The sequence below is a fragment of the Dromiciops gliroides genome, chromosome 4, assembly GCF_019393635.1.
Source record: "Dromiciops gliroides isolate mDroGli1 chromosome 4, mDroGli1.pri, whole genome shotgun sequence".
Taxonomy (NCBI): Eukaryota; Metazoa; Chordata; class Mammalia; order Microbiotheria; family Microbiotheriidae; genus Dromiciops; species Dromiciops gliroides.
In genome coordinates this window covers 187,502,481-187,520,600 of record NC_057864.1, presented here as the reverse complement: position 1 = coordinate 187,520,600, position 18,120 = coordinate 187,502,481, and the positions used below count along the sequence as shown (strand labels likewise).

Sequence of the window (18,120 nt, the reverse complement as noted above, 5' to 3'; positions counted from 1 at the left end):
ACAGCAGTGAAGTGACTTGCCAGGGGTCACAAGCCAGCATGTGTCAGAGACAGGACTTGGCCCCAGATTTTCCTGGTTCGGAGACTAGTTCTCCAGTCATCATTTCATGCTGTTGTCACATGTCAGGACCAAGGGAGCTCACTCCCAGATTACCTGCATCATCAATGTCGATGGTTCAGTGTGACGTCTTTCCTCAAACTGTCAGGGTAGCAAGAAGAGCAAAGGGTGCTGGGCCTTTTATGCAGAGGCATCACCACCCTTCCCATCCTCGGTCCACACACCTCACCACAGAAGCACCGGATCTGTGGGTGCTGTGGGGATTGTGGGAGGATCTCACAAAAGCATACCTTCGCAAAGGGCATGATGTAATATTCCACATGACTGTCCTCAATTTTCTCTGGCTTCTCACTGTCATCAGCCACAATCACAGTCACATCTGGATAATATTTTCGGATGCTTGAGAGCAATGCCTGAAGCTTGTGGGGTCGGAGGAAAGTCTTGGTTGTGATGGTCACCAGGGCACTGAGCTTCCTCTCTGCAGGAGGAAACATGAAAAATCAATGATGCATATTTTTTGGGGGGGATGGGGGCAATGAGGGTTAAGTAACTTGCCCCGGGGTCACACAGCAAACATGAAAAATCAAAGCTCTCTGCTGGAGGAAGGCTTCCACAACTGACTTCAGCTGTCCTTGTTGGCATCTGTGCTCCATATCTCCTCAGTGTTGGAGGACTCAGCCTGTACACTATTCCTTTACTGAACTATGTCTCTATTCTCCCTACCACGTTTGGAGTTCTCTGAAAATAGGGATCATAAGGAGCTAGGTGATATAGTGGGTAAAGAGTTGGGCTCTATCAAGTCAAGAGAGCCCAAGTTCAAATGCAGCTGCAGACATTTATAAGCTCTGTGGCCCTGGGCAAGTCATTTAACCGCTGACTACCTCAGTTTCCCCAACTATAAATGGGATTAATAATAATAGCACCCGGGGGCAGCTAGATGGCGCAGTGGTTAAAGCGCTGGCCCTGGATTCAGGAGTACCTGAGTTCAAATCCGGCCTCAGACACTTGACACTTACTAGCTGTGTGACCCTGGGCAAGTCACTTAACCCCCGTTGCCTTGCAAAAAAAAAAAAAAAAGAAACCAAAAAATAATAATAGCACCCACCTAACAGGGTTGTTGTGAGGATCAGATGAGATAATATTTGTAAAGTGCTTAGCACAGTGCCTGGTGCTTAGTAGGTGCTTAATAAATACATATTCTCCTCCCTTGAGGGCAGGTACTATCTCATTTTGTCTTTGTATCCACATATAATCGCTGAAGCAGGCAGAGGTTAAGTGATCTACCCAAGGCCACACAGCTTGGAAGTGTCTGAGGTTAGATTTGAACTTGGGTCTTCCTGACTCTATCTATACCCAGAGCTTTATCCAATGCACCACCTATTTGCCTCCAGGAGCTGCTCAAGCAACTAACACTCCCTCAGGAAAATAACATGTGCATATATAATTATAAACAAAATACAAGGTAATTTCAGGGGAGAGGTACTGGCAGCTGTGGTGGGGAAGGCAAATCAAGAAAGGCATACTAGTGTAGGAAGTACAGCTTGAGCTGAACTTTCAAAGAAGCTAGGAATTCTAAGAGGCAGGGCTGAGTAGGGAATGCAGCTCAGGCATGGGGGACAGTCTGGGCACAGAGACAGGACATGAAATGTTGTATGTGAGAACAGTTTAAAAACAAACAGTTTTGAATGTAGGATGTTTGAATAGGATTAATATTTAAGTAAGCTGGATCCAGATTGTAAAAGGTTTTAAATGCCAAACTGAGAAGTTGGTCTTTGATTCTAAAGAGAATAGGGAGCCATTGAAGCTTCTTGAGGTGGGGTGGGGAACTGACATGATTCAACCCTGTGCTTTAGGAATATCCCTTTGACCACTATGAAGGAAGAATGGGAGAAGGGGAGAGACTTAGGCAGAAAGACCAATTAAAAGTCTATTCAAAGGGGCAGCTAGGTGGCGCAGTGGATAGAGCACCAGCCCTGGATTCAGGAGGACCTGAGTTCAAATCCAGTCTCAGACACTTGACACTTACAAGCTGAGTGACCCTGGGCAAGTCACTTAACCCCAATTGCCTCACCAAAAAAAAAAAAAAAAGTCTATTCAGTAGGTTAGGCGAGAGATGATAAAAGTCTGAACTTGTGTTGAGAGAAGGGGACAGATGTGAGAGATATTGTGGAGGTAGAATTGAACTATTTAGATGTGTGGAATAACAGCATTTTTATGGTGTGTTAAGGTTTGCAAGAAACTTTATGAATATTATCTTATTTTATCCTTACAACAACTCTGGAAGGTGGGTGGTATTATTATCATCGAGTTAAGAACAAAATAAATAAATAAATAAAAGAGTTAAGGACACTGAAGCAGACAGGTAAAGTGATTTGTCCAGGGTCACACAGCTAGTGTATAAGGCAGGATTTGAAGTCATTTTCCTTTTTAAAATAATATTTAAACTTTTTCCCCAATTGCATGTAAAAACAAATTTTAACATTCTTTTTTTTGAAATTGTGAGTTCCAAATTCTCTCCCTCCTTCCCTTTCTTCCCTTCCTTCCCCCTCCCTGAAAGGATAAGCAATTTTATATAGGTTTTACATGTGTAATAGTACAAAACATATTTCCATATTAGTCATGTTGTAAAAGAAAACACTAGGGAACAGCTAGGTGGCACAGTGGATAAGCACCAGCCCTGGATTCAGGAGTACCTGAGTTCAAATCCGGCCTCAGACACTTGACACTTACTAGCTGTGTGACCCTGGGCAAGCCACTTAACCCCCATTGCCCTGCAAAAAAAAAAAAAAAGAAAGAAAGAAAAAAAGATAAAGAAATTGAAAAATAGTATGCTTCTTTCTGTAGTCAAATTCCATCCTTTCTTTATCTGGAGGTGGATACCATTTTTCATCATGAGTCCTTTAGAATTATCTTGGACTGGGGCAGCTAGGTGGCGAAGTGTATAGAGCACCGACCCTGGATTCAGGAGTACCTGAGTTCAAATCTGGCCTCAGACACTTAACACTTACTAGCTGTGTGACCCTGGGCAAGTCACTTAACCCCAATTGCCTCACTAAAAAAAAAAAAAAAAAAAAAAGGAAAAAAAGAATTATCTTGGATCATTGCATTGCTGAGAATACCAAAGTCATTCTCAGTTGATCAATGTACAATATTACTATTATTGTGTATAATGTTCTCCTGGTTCTGCTCACTTCACTTTGCATCAATTCATGTAAGTCCTTCCAGGTTTTTCTGAAATCATTGGAACACAGGTCTTACTAACTCAAGGTTCAATGCCCTATCTACTTCACCACCTAGCTGTCTCAGAATGAGGGAGAGTGAAGAGTAACAGATGGTGGATGTGAACCTAGGGGACTAGAAAGATGGAAGTGACAAAAAAGATTATTCTAGAAGACATCCCAGGAGTCAACAGAATCAGTACTCTGCAAATAAGAGTATTCTTCCAGGGGCAGCTAGGTGGTGCAGTGGATAGAGCACTGGCCCTGGAGTCAGGAGAACCTGAGTTCAAATCCGACCTCAGATATTTGATACTTACTAGCTGTGTGACCCTGGGCAAGTCACTTAACCCCCATTGCCCTGCAAAAACCAACAACAACAACAAAAAAAATACTGGAGCGGTTTGTCATTTCTTTCTCCAGTTCATTTTACAGATGAGAAAACTGAGTCAAACAGGGTTCAAGTGACTTGCCCAGGGTCACACAGCTAGGAAATATCTGAGGCCAGATTTGAACTCAGGAAGATGAGTCTTCTTGACTCCAAGTTTGGCACTCCATCCACTGCACCACCTAGCTGCCCTACAAAGTAAGTCATATTTAAACTCAATTATTAAATCCAATTGTCTTTTCTTATTCCTCATCTTTCCAGAGCTCTATTAATCAATCATCCTGGAAACTCCACTCTGGGTTTTCCACATTGTTTGGAATTATGGTTCCTACATACCTGACTAATCCCTCTCAATTTCCTTTCTCAGGTCACCATCTAGGCCCTGCTCCCTTCACTTAGGTGGACCCCAGGGCCCTGTTACAGGAGTGATTCTCTTTTATCACTGTCAGGGACCAGCCTCCATGTATTCAACTATCATCTCTATATAAATGCCTCCCAAACCTACATATCCAGTTCTCATCTCTCTCCTGAGCTCCAGTCCTATATCACCACCTGCCTCTTTAACATCTCCATCTGGATGTCCCATTAAGCATCAACATGTTCCCCGCTCTGAAAATTATTGTCTTCCCCCCTCTTGAAATTCACCCCCCACTTCCCAGTCACTCTAACCCATTCTTCTGTTTTACCCAGGTTCCCAATCTCAGAATCATCTTTGACTCTTCACTTTCCTTCACTTCCTGTATCCAAATCCAGTTTGTGAAGTGATAGGATTTCACCTCCAACATCTCTTGAATCTGTTACCTTCCTTTCACTCACATAGCCACCACCCTATTTGAGACCCTCATCACTTCTTCTTCTTCTTTTTTAATTTTTTTTGGTCTCAGGTTACTTGACCTGGTAGATTTTTAATTTTACATGTTTTAAAATTTTAATTTATAGAATAAAACAAGCATTTCTATAACATAGTACAACAAAAAGATGATTACACATGAAATTCCAAATCTACTATGTGCAACTTGCTATTCCTTTCAAATAGACAACAAAATTATCATGTAAATTTCTTTTTTTTCCCCTCCTTCCCCACCCTAAAGATGGCTACCATTAGACACAAATGGGGGTGTGTGTATGTATGTTTTATGTATGTATGCATGCATGCATGCATGCATATAAGTGTGTGCATATATACATACAAATATATGTTAAATCATTTTATACATACTTCTATTAATCAGTTCTTTCTCTGGGTGCAGAGAACATCTTTCTTCATATATCCTTTATAGTTAATGCGGGTATTTATAATAGTCAAAATAACTTATTCATACAAAATCATTCTTCAAACAATATTGCTGTCACTGTATGCAAAGTTCTGTTCATTTCACTCTTCATTATTTCATGTAAGTATTTCCATGTTTTTCTAAGATCATTGAGATCATCATTTCTTACAGCACACTTCATCACAATTACGTACTACAACTCATTCAGTCATTCATTACATCTTGCCTCCCTGCTTCTAGTCTCTCCCCTCTCCAATCCATCTTCCACATTGCTGCCAAAATGATATTCCTAAGGCATGGGTGTAACCAGGTCACTCTCATGCTCCAGAAGCTATAGTGGCTCCCTAAACTTTTAGGATAAAATTCAAACCCCTCTATTTAGCATGCAAGACCATTCACAACCTAACTTCAATATCTTTGTCTAATTCGGGGGTTCCTCACCGTTTTGTGTCATGGACTCCTTTGGCAGTCTGGTGAAAACTATGTACTCCGCAGAAAAAAATGTTTGGGGGCAGCTAGGTGGTGCAGTGGATAAAGCACCGGCTCTGGATTCAGGAGGATCTGAGTTCAAATCCAGCCTCAGACACTTGACACTTACTAGCTGTGTGACCCCAGGGAAGTCATTTAACCCTCATTGCCTCGCAAAAATAATAATAATAATAATTTTTAAAAATTAAAAAAATAAAAATGTCTGTTGCCTGCATTCATAGTTGAAGGAATGCTAGATTTTAGTATGAGATGAATGAAAATAAAGATACAATTTTTTTCTCATCCAAGTTTATGGACATCTAACCACACAAGGTTAATTACCCCCTTTTCTGCTGTACCCAACAATAGCACTATTAGGGCTATACCCCCAAGGAGATCAAAGAAAAAGGAAAGGTGTACAAAAATTATGTACAGAAATATTTACAGCCACTCTTTGTGGTTGCATAGAATTGGACACTGAGGGTATGCCCATAAATTGGGGGATGACTGAACAAATTGTGGTATGTGATTGTGATGGAAAACTATTGTGACAAGCAGAAAAACCTGGGAAGACTTATGTAAACTGATGCGAGCAGCAAAGTGAGCAAATATATTGTACAATGATCAACTGTGAATGACTTACCTGTTCTCAACCATACAATGATGCAAGACGATTCCAAAGAACTCATGATTAAAAATGCTATCTGCCACCAGAAGAACATTGTACACAGTATCATCAACATTGAGTGTTGATCTACTGTGATGGACTATATTCTTCTCACCAATGCAATGGCACAGAAGAGTTCCAGGGAACTCGTGATAGAAGAGGATCTCCAAATCCAAGGGAAAAAAAAAAAAAAGAACTGCGGAGTATAGATGCTGAATGAACCATACTATTTCTTTTGTTTTTGATGCTGTTGTTTTTTTCTATTTTGAGGTTTTTCATCATTGTTCTGATTTTTTCTCTTATAACATGACTAATGCAGAAATAGGATTAATGTTATTATGTGTATATGTATATGTATATATATATATATATATATATATATATATAAAACCTATATTAGATTACCTGCTGTCTAGAGGAGGGGGGAGGGAGGGGAGGGAGGGAGAAAAATCTGAAATTGTAAAGCTTGTATAAACAAAAGTTGAGAACTATATTTACATGTAACGGAAAAAAATAAAATACTTTATTAATTTTTAAAAAATGCTATCTGCCTCCAGAGAAAGAACTGATGGAGTTTGAATACAGATCAAAGGATACTTTTTTTTTTACTTTATTTTTCATGGGTTTTGAGGGGGTTGTTGGTATTGGTTTGGTTTGGGGTTTTTAGCCTGTGGTTTTTTTTTTTTGAAACATGGCCAATATGGAAATATGTTTTGTATTACTGCACATGTATAATCTATATCAAATTGCCTTCTTAATGAGGGAGCAGAGTTGGAAAGGAGAGAATTTGGAACTCAACAATTTTAATTTTTTTTAAGGAATTTTCTTTCTTTCTTCCTTTTTTTTTTTTTTGGTGGAGCAATGAGGGTTAAGTGACTTGCCCAGGGTCACACAGCTAGTAAGTGTCAAGTGTCTCAGGCTAGATTTGAACTCAGGTCCTCCTGAATCCAGGGTCCTTGCTTTATCCACTGTGCTACCTAGCTGCCCCTGAAATCAACATTTTAAAAAACAAATGTTCAAAATTAGTTTTATGCATAATTGGAAAAAATAAAATATAAAAAAAAATTTTTAAGAAAAAAAAAACATTGTTCTAAACTGATTCCACATTACTTGTTCTCCTCTGCTCTGTGTACCAGCCACATAGGTCTACTTCTGTTCTTCCCATATGTCATGGCATTTCTCCACCTCCATAGTATTGTTCAAGCTGTGCCTCATGTCTGAAATGCTCTCCCTCACTTCAACTCTTGGAATTCCCAGCTTTCTTCAACACTCAGTTCAAGTTCTATTCTCATCTCCCCAGTTGTCAATGGCCTCCTCAAAAGAATTACTATGTGTGTGTATGTTTATATATATAATATATAATGTGAAATATATGTAACAAATATATATATATGTAATACATTTTGTAATTCCTTATTTATGAAGCCATTGTTTTCCATCCCCAATATAATGTCAGCTGCTTGAGAAAGGCAGGGTTTGTTTGACTTTTAACTCCTGAGCCTGAGCCTGGCATATAATAGGGGCTTAATCGATACTTGTTGAACTAGAACAAATCAGTAAAATCTATTGGCAAACACTCTTGAAATCTCAATGTAAGAGAGAGAAGAAAACAAAACATGTTGACTTTTCCGATTAGGTTTGGCAAAGAAAAGAAAAGCAGATGAACAAAAGTAAATAAATAAAAAGGAATTAAAACCTATCAGGCTCTATTTCAGAATGCCTTAAAGGTCATTGCTTAGAATAACAAAGAAAGAAAAATAATTTTAAAAGGATGAGAAGGTGATTTCAGGGCAAAATTTCCGAGGAAAACTTAAAGGTTACTTGTTTTGTTTTGTTTTGTTTTGTTGTTGTTTGTCCTTTTTTCTTGAAGAGGACTATGATATTGGAGTGATGTCATGACCTGCAGTGAATTAGATTTAAGTGAGGCAGGGCTGTGCAAAGTTACCAACCTCACTGTCCTCCAGAGCCATCTGGGTCCAGTGGCAAAATATACATCAGGACAACTAGAGATGCCCCTGGATGTTTAAGGCAATTGGGGATAAGTGACTTGCCCAAGCTCACACAGCTAATAAGTTTCTGAAGTGAAATCCATCTCAAATGCTCTTAAAAAATTTTTTTTAATTCTCCAAGACCAAGAAACCCTTCCAATAGATTTAGCCAAACCTACAAAGGACTTACCTGGACCAGGGTCAAATAACTTAGGGATGATTGGCTGGCGGATGATCACAGGAAACTTAGCTACTGAGTAGCCAAATTCAAGACTCACTGGAAAGAGAGGAAAGGAGAGGGGGTTGTGGTCAGAGTCTGGGCATCTCCATAACTGGAATGAACTTCAAAAAGCTCTGTCCTGGAGAAGGTTGAAGAAATATCATGAAAATCATGGATACCCATTGAAGTGTTCCTTCTGATACCCTGTGTTATGTTGGAGAAGTTCCTCAATTTCTCTAGGCTGGTTTCCTTACCTGTTATACATGGAAAAATCTTTCTTTGACCCAAATGTGTACAGTCCATCCTTGTCTTTATGTCCATTATCTGTGTGTGTGTATGTGTAGGTGATGTGGGCAGGAAATTTGGGGTCCAATTGATCGTGAGTCATGCCAAAAGAATTACAAGACTCAGTGACTCAGTTTCCCAAGTTTTACTGCAATGCTGTGAGTGATCACAGGGAGAGAACCAGAAAAGTGGAAAGGTATCTCTCAAATAGTCAAAGAAAAGACAGTTATATTTATAGTGTAGATAAATTGATTATCAATCTCATTATAATAATCTCCACCTTGGGGATGTACAAGGGAGGGCCTGTCCTACTCATTATAATATTCTCCACCTAGGGGTGTTACAAGGGAGGGCTTATCCTAATTTGGAGTTCCTGGGGGTCCTAAGCCAACCCCCGAGGCAGGTACCTTTTCAGTGGAGGTGTGGTTTGGGGGGTTACATGTCATAAGGTGAATCTGGGGACAAATTTGGCCTTTTCTACGCATGTCTCTGATTCTCATGGCTAGTTTCAAAATATAATCATTTTTCATTAGAATTTCTATAGGCTGTCTTTTTCCTTTATTGTTATTTTGACCTGACCCGCTCTGGTCTGTTATGGATGTTGATCACTATGGGTATGAGAACCTAACAGAAGTTACCCATTAACTGGGGTCTGACTCCCTTTCAGAGCTAATATCTGTATTAGAGCTTGGGTCTTAGGTTTTTCTATTAACCCCTTTTTGCCTCCTACATCATAGGTATAGGTGTAGGTGTAGGTGTAAGTATATGTCTCCATCATCTAGCTACAAGCTTCCCTACTGCACTGGAAGCTTCTTGGGAGCAGGAACTGTATATCTCCTATCAGGCCATGAGTTCTCTAGGAGAAGGAAATGTGTATTATTTGATTTTATACACACCAGAGCCTGGTATAGTACATAGTCATAAGTAGACACTCGATATATGTTTTTTTAATGTCTTCTCCACCAATCTAGGCTTTTTTCTCCCAGGGTACCCTCCTTCCTTCCCTAGGACCCATCATAATGACCTTTAACACAGAGCTTCTTCTAGAGGTAGTAAGAAGGGACAGTAATCAGCTTGTTGAGATTTTGTTTGGGGCTTTGTACCTTTCCATGCAGAGTATGGACAGGTCTTTGAGTGATTCCTGGAGAAAGAATTTCATTGATAAGGGATGCTCCAAGACGAACTGGTTGACTTGAACTGTTGTGGGAAGGACTGTTATGGAAGGAGCCACTCCTTTGCATTGGCCTATTAGAAAGAGTCTATGGACCCCTCTTAGCCTCAGCAAAGGAATATCAACAAGTCCTCGAGGGCAGCTAGGTGGCGCAGTAGATAGAGCACCAGCCCTGGATTCAGGAGGACCTGAATTCAAATCTGACCTCAGACACTTAACACTTACTAGCTGTGTGACCCTGGGCAAGTCACTTAACCCCAATTGCCTCACAAAAAAAAAAAAAAAGAAGTCCTCAAAAATTAGTAGCAGAGACATAAAGTTCCCAACCATGTGATAGTTGTGAAGATATTCTAGGCAGCAAGATCCTGGGTTGTGGGTATCTAGTGAAAGAAAGGAGATATCTTGGATAACACCAGCCTTGGAGGTTTGAGAGTTTAGGAAATTCCACCTTCTATTGAAAGGAAGTAAAGTAGCCAACCTTTTGGTGAGAGAAGACTATTTATTGTATGTGTAGCCACCAGTGCTAGAATGAGCAACGACAAGAGCCCACAGGCAAAATATGGAGAAACAAGGTATCTGGACTTGTACTCTGCTCTGTAGGTCAATAGGAAAGCATTTGCATGTTTAGCAACCCCAACTTTATTTCTTTTCCAAAGGAAATCCAAACCGTAAGGCATCATTCTAGGTACAGGAGACTGTATACAATCTTCTGGAAAGTAGAATTCAATGAAATGTTGGGGAACAGAGTGCCAACAGGGCAACTCCAAGTTGGTTTCCCTTCTAAAATGAGAGAAACTCAAACCACAGGATGGTGCTATGAATATGGAGAAATTTAGGACAGTGGAAAAGTAAATAGGACTCAGTGGAAGGAGAATTAAATTGATTGTTTATGGCCTTTTGAATCTGATTTGCATTTTTAATGGAATTTTGTGAGGTCTTGGTATTTTCTATAGGGTGGGATTAATGGCTGTCTTATAACCAATATACAAATCGCGACCTTGATTGGGAACCGAGTGATCCTTTAACACACACATCTGGCCATAGGCTACATTAAGAGATTTTTTCCCCAAAGGAAACTCTGGTTGGGGCTAAAACAAACCAAAGAATGTATGATTTCCTAGGGCTGTCCCATTATGATTTCCTAGGGTTAGCCCCAAGACTAGATCTGATTTGTGTAAAACCAGAGCTTGGGTTGCTGAACCTCAGGTAATATGCACAATATAGGTTGGTGATGGATAACTTTTTCCACCTACCCCTCCAAGGAATTTAAGTACTTTGAGAAATTCTAAGAAGTCATTCCAGCACTCAAAATGGGCCAGGACCCTAAGACATCCCACCTTTTCCCCTAGTGTTTGACTTCAAGCCACCAACTTAGCATAGAATCTATTCTCCAGACAGTATATTGGTAAACTTGTCCAGAGGTGGGGAAGATGGGAGACTTGGGAGACTGGAGAAAGAAACATTCTCCTCTTTCTGGAAGAGGTGCTTTTTGAGAGAGCCCTAATGGATATTTTTCTCACTAATAATGTTTCCTGATCTAAGGTTGGTAACTCACCAATGTCCACAGCATTGGAGTAATAGATGGTACTGGTGTAGGTCACATGCTGAAGGATGAAATTTAACAACTTCCGTGAAGAGGTCCGAATAATCAGCTGCTTCTCACCTCTACCCCACACCTCCTGGCCTGGGGTGTCAGCAAGACTATTCAGGTTCCCCAGAGAGGCCTTCATGGTAACCTGGAGTCGAAGTGGAGAAGAAATGCAGTATTTCTGCATTGGAGAGTGTGTCCTTTCCTTCCCTGCCTCCCCCTCAACACAAACATTAGATAACAAAAAATATCTTCATAGGCAACTTCAGCGAAGGCAAGTGTTCTTAACCTATGTCTAAAAGGCTTCTATAGAAAATTATCTGAGGTACCTCTGTGGGCTTCAGCCTCCTAGATCTCTATCAATCTTCTTCCCTTTAACTAAGGAATTTCTTAATCTTTCTCTAATTGCCTTGGGGTGATGACTCCTGTGTTTCATTAACATTGTACGGGTTTTTGAAAGAAATTATTATTAATAACCAGTGATTTGGGGAGATCCAGAATTCCCCCCCTTTTTTCCTAAAGTCCTCATTTCAAGTCTCAGTCTCTGAAGGACATTGCTGATAATGAAATTGAATTCACTTTCTCCTCAATCTTGTCCATACCCCACCCAAGTGGGGAAACCCATTGTGCTCCTCACAGGTATGGGTGGGGACAAATTCTTTGATTAGATTGCTCAAGGCTAGGCAATTTAAAAGTAAATAACATAATAAAAGTCAAATCCCCCAAACCTTCATCAGAATAGGTCCACCTCTCTTGTAATATTCATTTTCTCTCATTAATTGACAACCAATCAGAGTGGATTGCTACCCTCAGGAACACCCACTCTTCCAAGGACATATAAATTGTGAGCCCACCACCTTGATTTGTCTTTGGCATTTGAGAGTATAATTGGTAGTATGCTAGCATGGTTTTTTTTATTTGTTTTGTTTTGTTTTTGCAAACTAATGGGGGTTAAGTGACTTGCCCAGGGTCACACAGCTAGTAAATGTCAAGTGTCTGAGGCTGGATTTGAACTCAGGTACTCCTGAATCCAGGGCCAGTGCTTTATCCACTGTACCACCTAGCTGCCCCCTAGCATTGTTAATAAAATTATTAATTACCCAGAAACTAAGTCTCTCCAACTTTTTAAATGTCACATTTTTGTTTGAATACCTTCTAGAGATACTTTGCAATTCATCTTACCACAGCAAACACAATTATAACTAGTATTGCACAGGGGTTAATTACTCTCAATGTATTCTTCTCAGGCTTTGACTTCAAGGAGCCAGTTAGTTTCTTTAAATACTCAGCCTCACCATCTTCCTTCATAACCATAGATGCATTTTGTCTTGTCTAGAGAAGACAAAGTTGCTTGTGCATCTTACCTGTATTCATCAGTTCATTTTGACCTTTGGATTCAAATTTAATGCCTTCAATCTCTATTCTATCTTGGCATATATTAAGAATTTTACATTCATCTTGTCCAAATGACATTCTGATGTCATTCAAAATGGGCAGAACCATAATGAGTTTAAACTGTACCCCTGGAAGATTCCACATTTTGCACCAATTGTTCTTGATATAGCATTGGTGGCATATTTTATTTTTTTTTACTTGCAGGGCAATGAGGGTTAAGTGACTTGCCCAATGTCACACAGCTAATAAGTGTCAAGTGTCTGAGGCTGGATTTGAACTCAGGTGCTCCTGAATCCAGGGCCAGTGCTTTATCCACTGTGCCACCTAGCTCCCCCGGTGGCATATTTTAAATAGAGAGTAGTTTTCCATGTGGACATCAAATACTCAAAAATTCTCACAATGCCTCAATCCATTTATGATACATGACTAAGCCATGAGTGTAGAACTGAATAAAAGGTTCTGCAATGATAAGTAAAGGCAATGCTGATGTCACAGTGTTTTCTAGAAGCTTGTTCAATAATTAGCAAATTAATAATTAGTTTCACTTTACGCCCTTGGGACTTTTTGCTCCATGGCCATGCTCCATTGTTTTCTTCAAATTATCTATAGGGTTGTTTTTTATTTCGTTTGGTTTTAAGATAAAAGCTCTGAATGTTTTGTAGAAAGCACAAAAACATGTACTTTGGAAGGGTCACTGCTATTTTTATCTTTGGGGTAAAAAATGTGATGTCTTCTGATAATATGGTATCAGGCTTGCATCAGAAAGGAAAATGGTAAAGTACTTTGCTAGTCATATGTGCACCATTGGGATCAAGTCGATAAATATAGATCTTATCTGGCTCCACCACTTTCCAGTTTCATAGGGAAGCTAGAGTTTCAACAACTTTCCTTGACATGACCGTTCTTTTGTTCATTATATTAATGTTACATAATGTATTTTGCATTTGATCCAACTTGCACATTTTTTTTTTGTATTGGACTTGTTGCAACCATATAGCCAATCAAGAATTTTCCAGACACTCCTTTTTTAGTTTCTCTGTCTCCTTTAATTTCTTTACTTTTCAAATTTCCACGTTATCTTTAAAACTCTCTCTCTCTCTCTCTCTCTCTCTCTTTCTCTCTCTCTCACACACACACACACACACACACTTTTGTTGGCCTATTTGGGTTTTTTGCCCTGCCTTGACTCTGTTACCTTAACCTTTTGGCTTTGCTATCAACTGTTGTTTAGGATATCAAGAATTCTATACATACTTTTGTTTTCTAAATTCTATTCTGTTTGTTTCTATTCTGCTACCTTCATTTAAGCAATATGGTGCTCAAGTTTTCTACTTCAGTATTTTGGCTAGATATTGATATAATCCTCTAATGTTCCTCCACAGGTCATTAATAATTGTTTCAAGTCCCTTCCTCCATGGTCACATTTGATGCCTTTCCTTAGAAGTATTCTAAAATAGCTTTACCTTTTTTTTTCTATTTTCCTTATTGCGGCATCCTAAAATATTTTCATATTGTCAGATACCATGGGAGAATTCCTTCATTCATGATTGTTCTAACAAATGTCAGCTTTTGAAAATTATTGTTTTGGCATAGTTGATCCATTAACTGAATCCCTTATTCAGTTTCTTAAAATTCCATTATCAGTATACCCATCTCCCTTTCAAAATCATTCAAGACACCACCATTGTTTTTGCCAACCATTTCATTATTAGGTAGAAATTCTGGAGTTGTGTTAAATGTAGGTTTTCAATGATTTCAGATTCTTTACCTTTTCTTTCTTCAGGTTTAAGTTACCCCTTAATTTCTGATCTTATTTCATGTCCTATTGATGCAAGTATTAAGCTAATTCTTTTTTTTTAGTTTCAAAAACAACTTTTTTATTAAATATACATGTGTACAGGTATAAAGATTAATATTAAATATTAAGCTAGCTCTTATAACTGCCTTTTGCTGATTTGCAATATGCTGTTGTGTGGGCAGCTAGGTGGCACAGTGAATAAACCACTGGCCCTGGATTCAGGAAGACCTGAGTTCAAATCCAGCCTCAGACACTTGACACTAGCTGTGTGACCCTGGGCAAGTCACTTAACCCCAATTGCCTTACCCCCCCCCCAAAAAATATATATATATACTCTCTTAAGTGCAATATGCTGTTGTGTAGCCTAGAGTTGAGGATATTGTTGACAAAACTAGTACCAAGTCCTTGCCTATAACTGGTAAGATCTGTTTCCAATTTATTATGATATGATAGCATTCCTGGTACGTAATTAAAGCATTCATTTCTCATGCACTCATGGTTTTCCCATGTTAGTGGTCAGCACCATCTGTAGCAAAGCTTTTCTAGGTGGGATGCTGGAATCTCCGAAGGGTACCAGAACCCAAAGAAGCACTCCATTCTTCTCTGTGTCACATTAATCATTATAATGGCTCCAAGTAAGGCTACCCTGTATGTTAGAGTCAGAGAAGCAGTTACATCACACTAGCTGCCATGCTGACCCAAGAAGAGGTATGCCCAAAGCCCAATTGACCAGTATTTCAGGGCACCTGCCAGATCTCCACAGCTCCCATTACAATCTCCAGGCATGGGATTCCTTGCTGTATATCACTTCAGTTGGAGTTTCCTTATTTTGCCATTCTCCTACCCCCATAGAATTTGATGTAATTTGAGTGGGTTGTTACTCTTACTACAACAATGACTACTACCTTATAGACTGATGCAACTGGTCCATCAAACTGGAGGCCTTAGGAAAAATAGAAGAGAGGACAAAGAAAAAAAAATCAGAGCAGCTACCCGAAGTTCCCTTACTCTTCCTGAACATTTTTAAAATTAACAAATATTTGTGCTTTTTCTCACCTCCTTCCCCACCTCCTCCAATGAAAAAGAAAAAGAAAATAAAAAAACCCATTGTAGTAAAAATGCACAATCCAGCAAAACAAATTCTTGCATTTGTCATATCCAAAAATGATTGACCTCTGGATTGAGTTCTGAGTCTTGAGTCCATCACTCCTGTGTCAAGATGTGAATGGATTAATTTATTTTCCTAGTAAATATGGTATGAGGCAGGTAAGTAATTAGAACTGAAAGGAATCAAGAACTCCAGTTGCAACCAAGGAAGAAGAGAAACCCATAGCTCATTCCATCCTCTCCCTGGGATGTAATAGGTCCTCCCATAAGAAATAAAGGGGACTTCTTAAAAACTGCTGGTGCCCCCTCCCTCCAGCATTTTTTACATAGAGGGCCTGAAGTGACCAATATAAAATGGGTAAACAGTCAGTTACAAGACCTCTATGCTAGTTGCTACCAACATAAAAACATAAAAAATATTTTTTAAAAAACCATAAAAACATAGCAACATTAAATAGTAGATAATGTACAAGAATGGCACAATGTTGGGCTTGGAGTCAGGAACACCTGGGTTCAAATCTTGCCTCTTACATTTTCTATATAAGTTTTCCTGGGTAAATCACTCAACCTCCATGTGCTTTAGGCAACTTTGTAGGACTTCTCTACTTGACAAGTAGTCAGTCCCTGGGCAAGTGACTTAACCACTTTTTGCCTCAGTTTTCTCATCTATAAAATAGGGTGATAATTGCACTCATCTCCCATGATTATTGTGAGGATCAAGTGAGATAATAAAGTGCTTAGCACAGTTCCTTGCACACAATAGCTGTTATATAAATGTTAGCTATTATTAAATCATAGATGGATTATGATCTGGATTGGTGAAGGCAGTTCCCTGAAAAGGAGTTATCCTATTTAAAAATTTAACTATTGTGTACTGATTGCTATGAGAAATAATGAAAGATATAGAGAAATTTGGAAAGACTTTATGAGCTGATACAAAGTAAAGTGAGCAGAAAAAAGAACAATTTGTACAATAAAACCATTGTAAAAATGAACAATTTTGAAAAGTTTAAGAACACAATGAGCAACCCTGATTCCAAAGGACTGATATTGAAACATGCTATCCATCTCTTGTCTGAGAGGTGAAGGACTAACTTGCAGAATGAGACACACATCTTTTGTTGTTATTGTTGTTGTTTAGTTGATGAGGTGTCTCCAATTCTTCTTTGGGGTTTTCTTGGCAAAGACACTGCATTGATTTGCCATTTCCTTCTCCAGCTCGTTTTACAGATGAGGAAACTAAGGCAAACAAGGTTAAGTGACTTGCCCAGGGTCACACAGCTAGTAAGTATCAGAGACCATATTTGAACTCAGGTCTTACTGACTCCAGGTCTAGCACTCTATCCACTGTGCCACCTAGTGGCCCCAAACACAGTTTTGGAAATGGCCAATATGGGAACACTATGCATATTGTTAAAGGGTTTTTGCTTTTCTTCCTTTTTTCCAGTAGGGGTGGAGCATAGGAAGGGAAAAATAAATAATTGTTCATTGTAGAAAATGAAATTTAATTTGGAAGTTATATCCAATGTGGCTATCAGTGGAAGTGTCTCTGGAGCCTAATTTAGGACCATCTGGCAGTTTTCTCATCCCAATTCCAATTCTACTTTTTGCTGCTATAGGCAAAAAAAAATCCCGTTCCAGCCTGAAAAGAACTGCATTTTCTTTCTCTCAATTCATTGTTCAACATGTATATATCCCCTGAGATTTAAGTGAAGGAATATAGGGTCTACATTTCCAAGACTTTATACTCCAGTTTCAACTAGGCTACAATAAAGTATAATGGCCAAGTGATATTTAGGGGTAGCCACATCAACCAAGGACTTATGTACATTTAAAAAATATGGGATGTCAACTAAGAAGTTGAAAACAATACATGCTCCATGAAATAAGGAACAATTCTCATGATTAAATGAGTTACAGAGCATCCCAAAGCCTCATGTCAACTGTGACAAACCACGGCTCAGAGGTTATCTTGTCTCTTTTCCTGTCTCCAAGGAGGCCTATCCTACTCTCCAACCCAGAATTAGAGACACGGCGATCTAAGAGAAATTCTAGGGTCTTCTTGCTGTGAGGGGGATGTACATGAAACTGCCCCTTGTTCAGGATAGAAAACAACCGTGGACACTAGAGAGAAGCAGACCGTGGGGCCAAGCGGATGGGCAGACACCTACCTGGAATCACCACTGTGTGAAGTGGCATTACCTCCGTTCCATGGACTGGGTACCCAAAAGGGATGTTGGGCTGAGCCAGCACAGGGGGAGGGTGGGGTAGTCCTTCTCTGCTTGAGAGAAAGAAACCTTACAGAGTAAACAAGGATCTGCCTGCCAATAAGCATTTATTAAGTGATTCTGTGGACAAAGCCTTGACTTGGAGCAGGAAAGAGACATGGATCCCACCTTTGTTGTGGTAGTTCAGTCATTCAGTCATGTCCTATTCCTTGTGATCCCATGGACCATATAGTCCATGGGGTTTTCTTGGCAAGAATACTGGAGTGCTTTG

General features: G+C 39.4%; 1 protein-coding gene across 1 annotated transcript in view; it reads right to left on the bottom strand.

Annotated features, from left to right (window-relative positions):
- Positions 1 to 18,120, bottom strand: part of LOC122754822 (beta-1,4 N-acetylgalactosaminyltransferase 2-like) — an 80,229-nt gene that overhangs the window by 21,516 nt on the left and 40,593 nt on the right. The window contains 5 exon segments of the mRNA XM_044003274.1: positions 348 to 535; positions 8,248 to 8,334; positions 11,289 to 11,469; positions 15,420 to 15,457; positions 17,793 to 17,899. Coding sequence (XP_043859209.1) covers positions 348 to 535; positions 8,248 to 8,334; positions 11,289 to 11,469; positions 15,420 to 15,457; positions 17,793 to 17,899 — 601 coding nt within the window.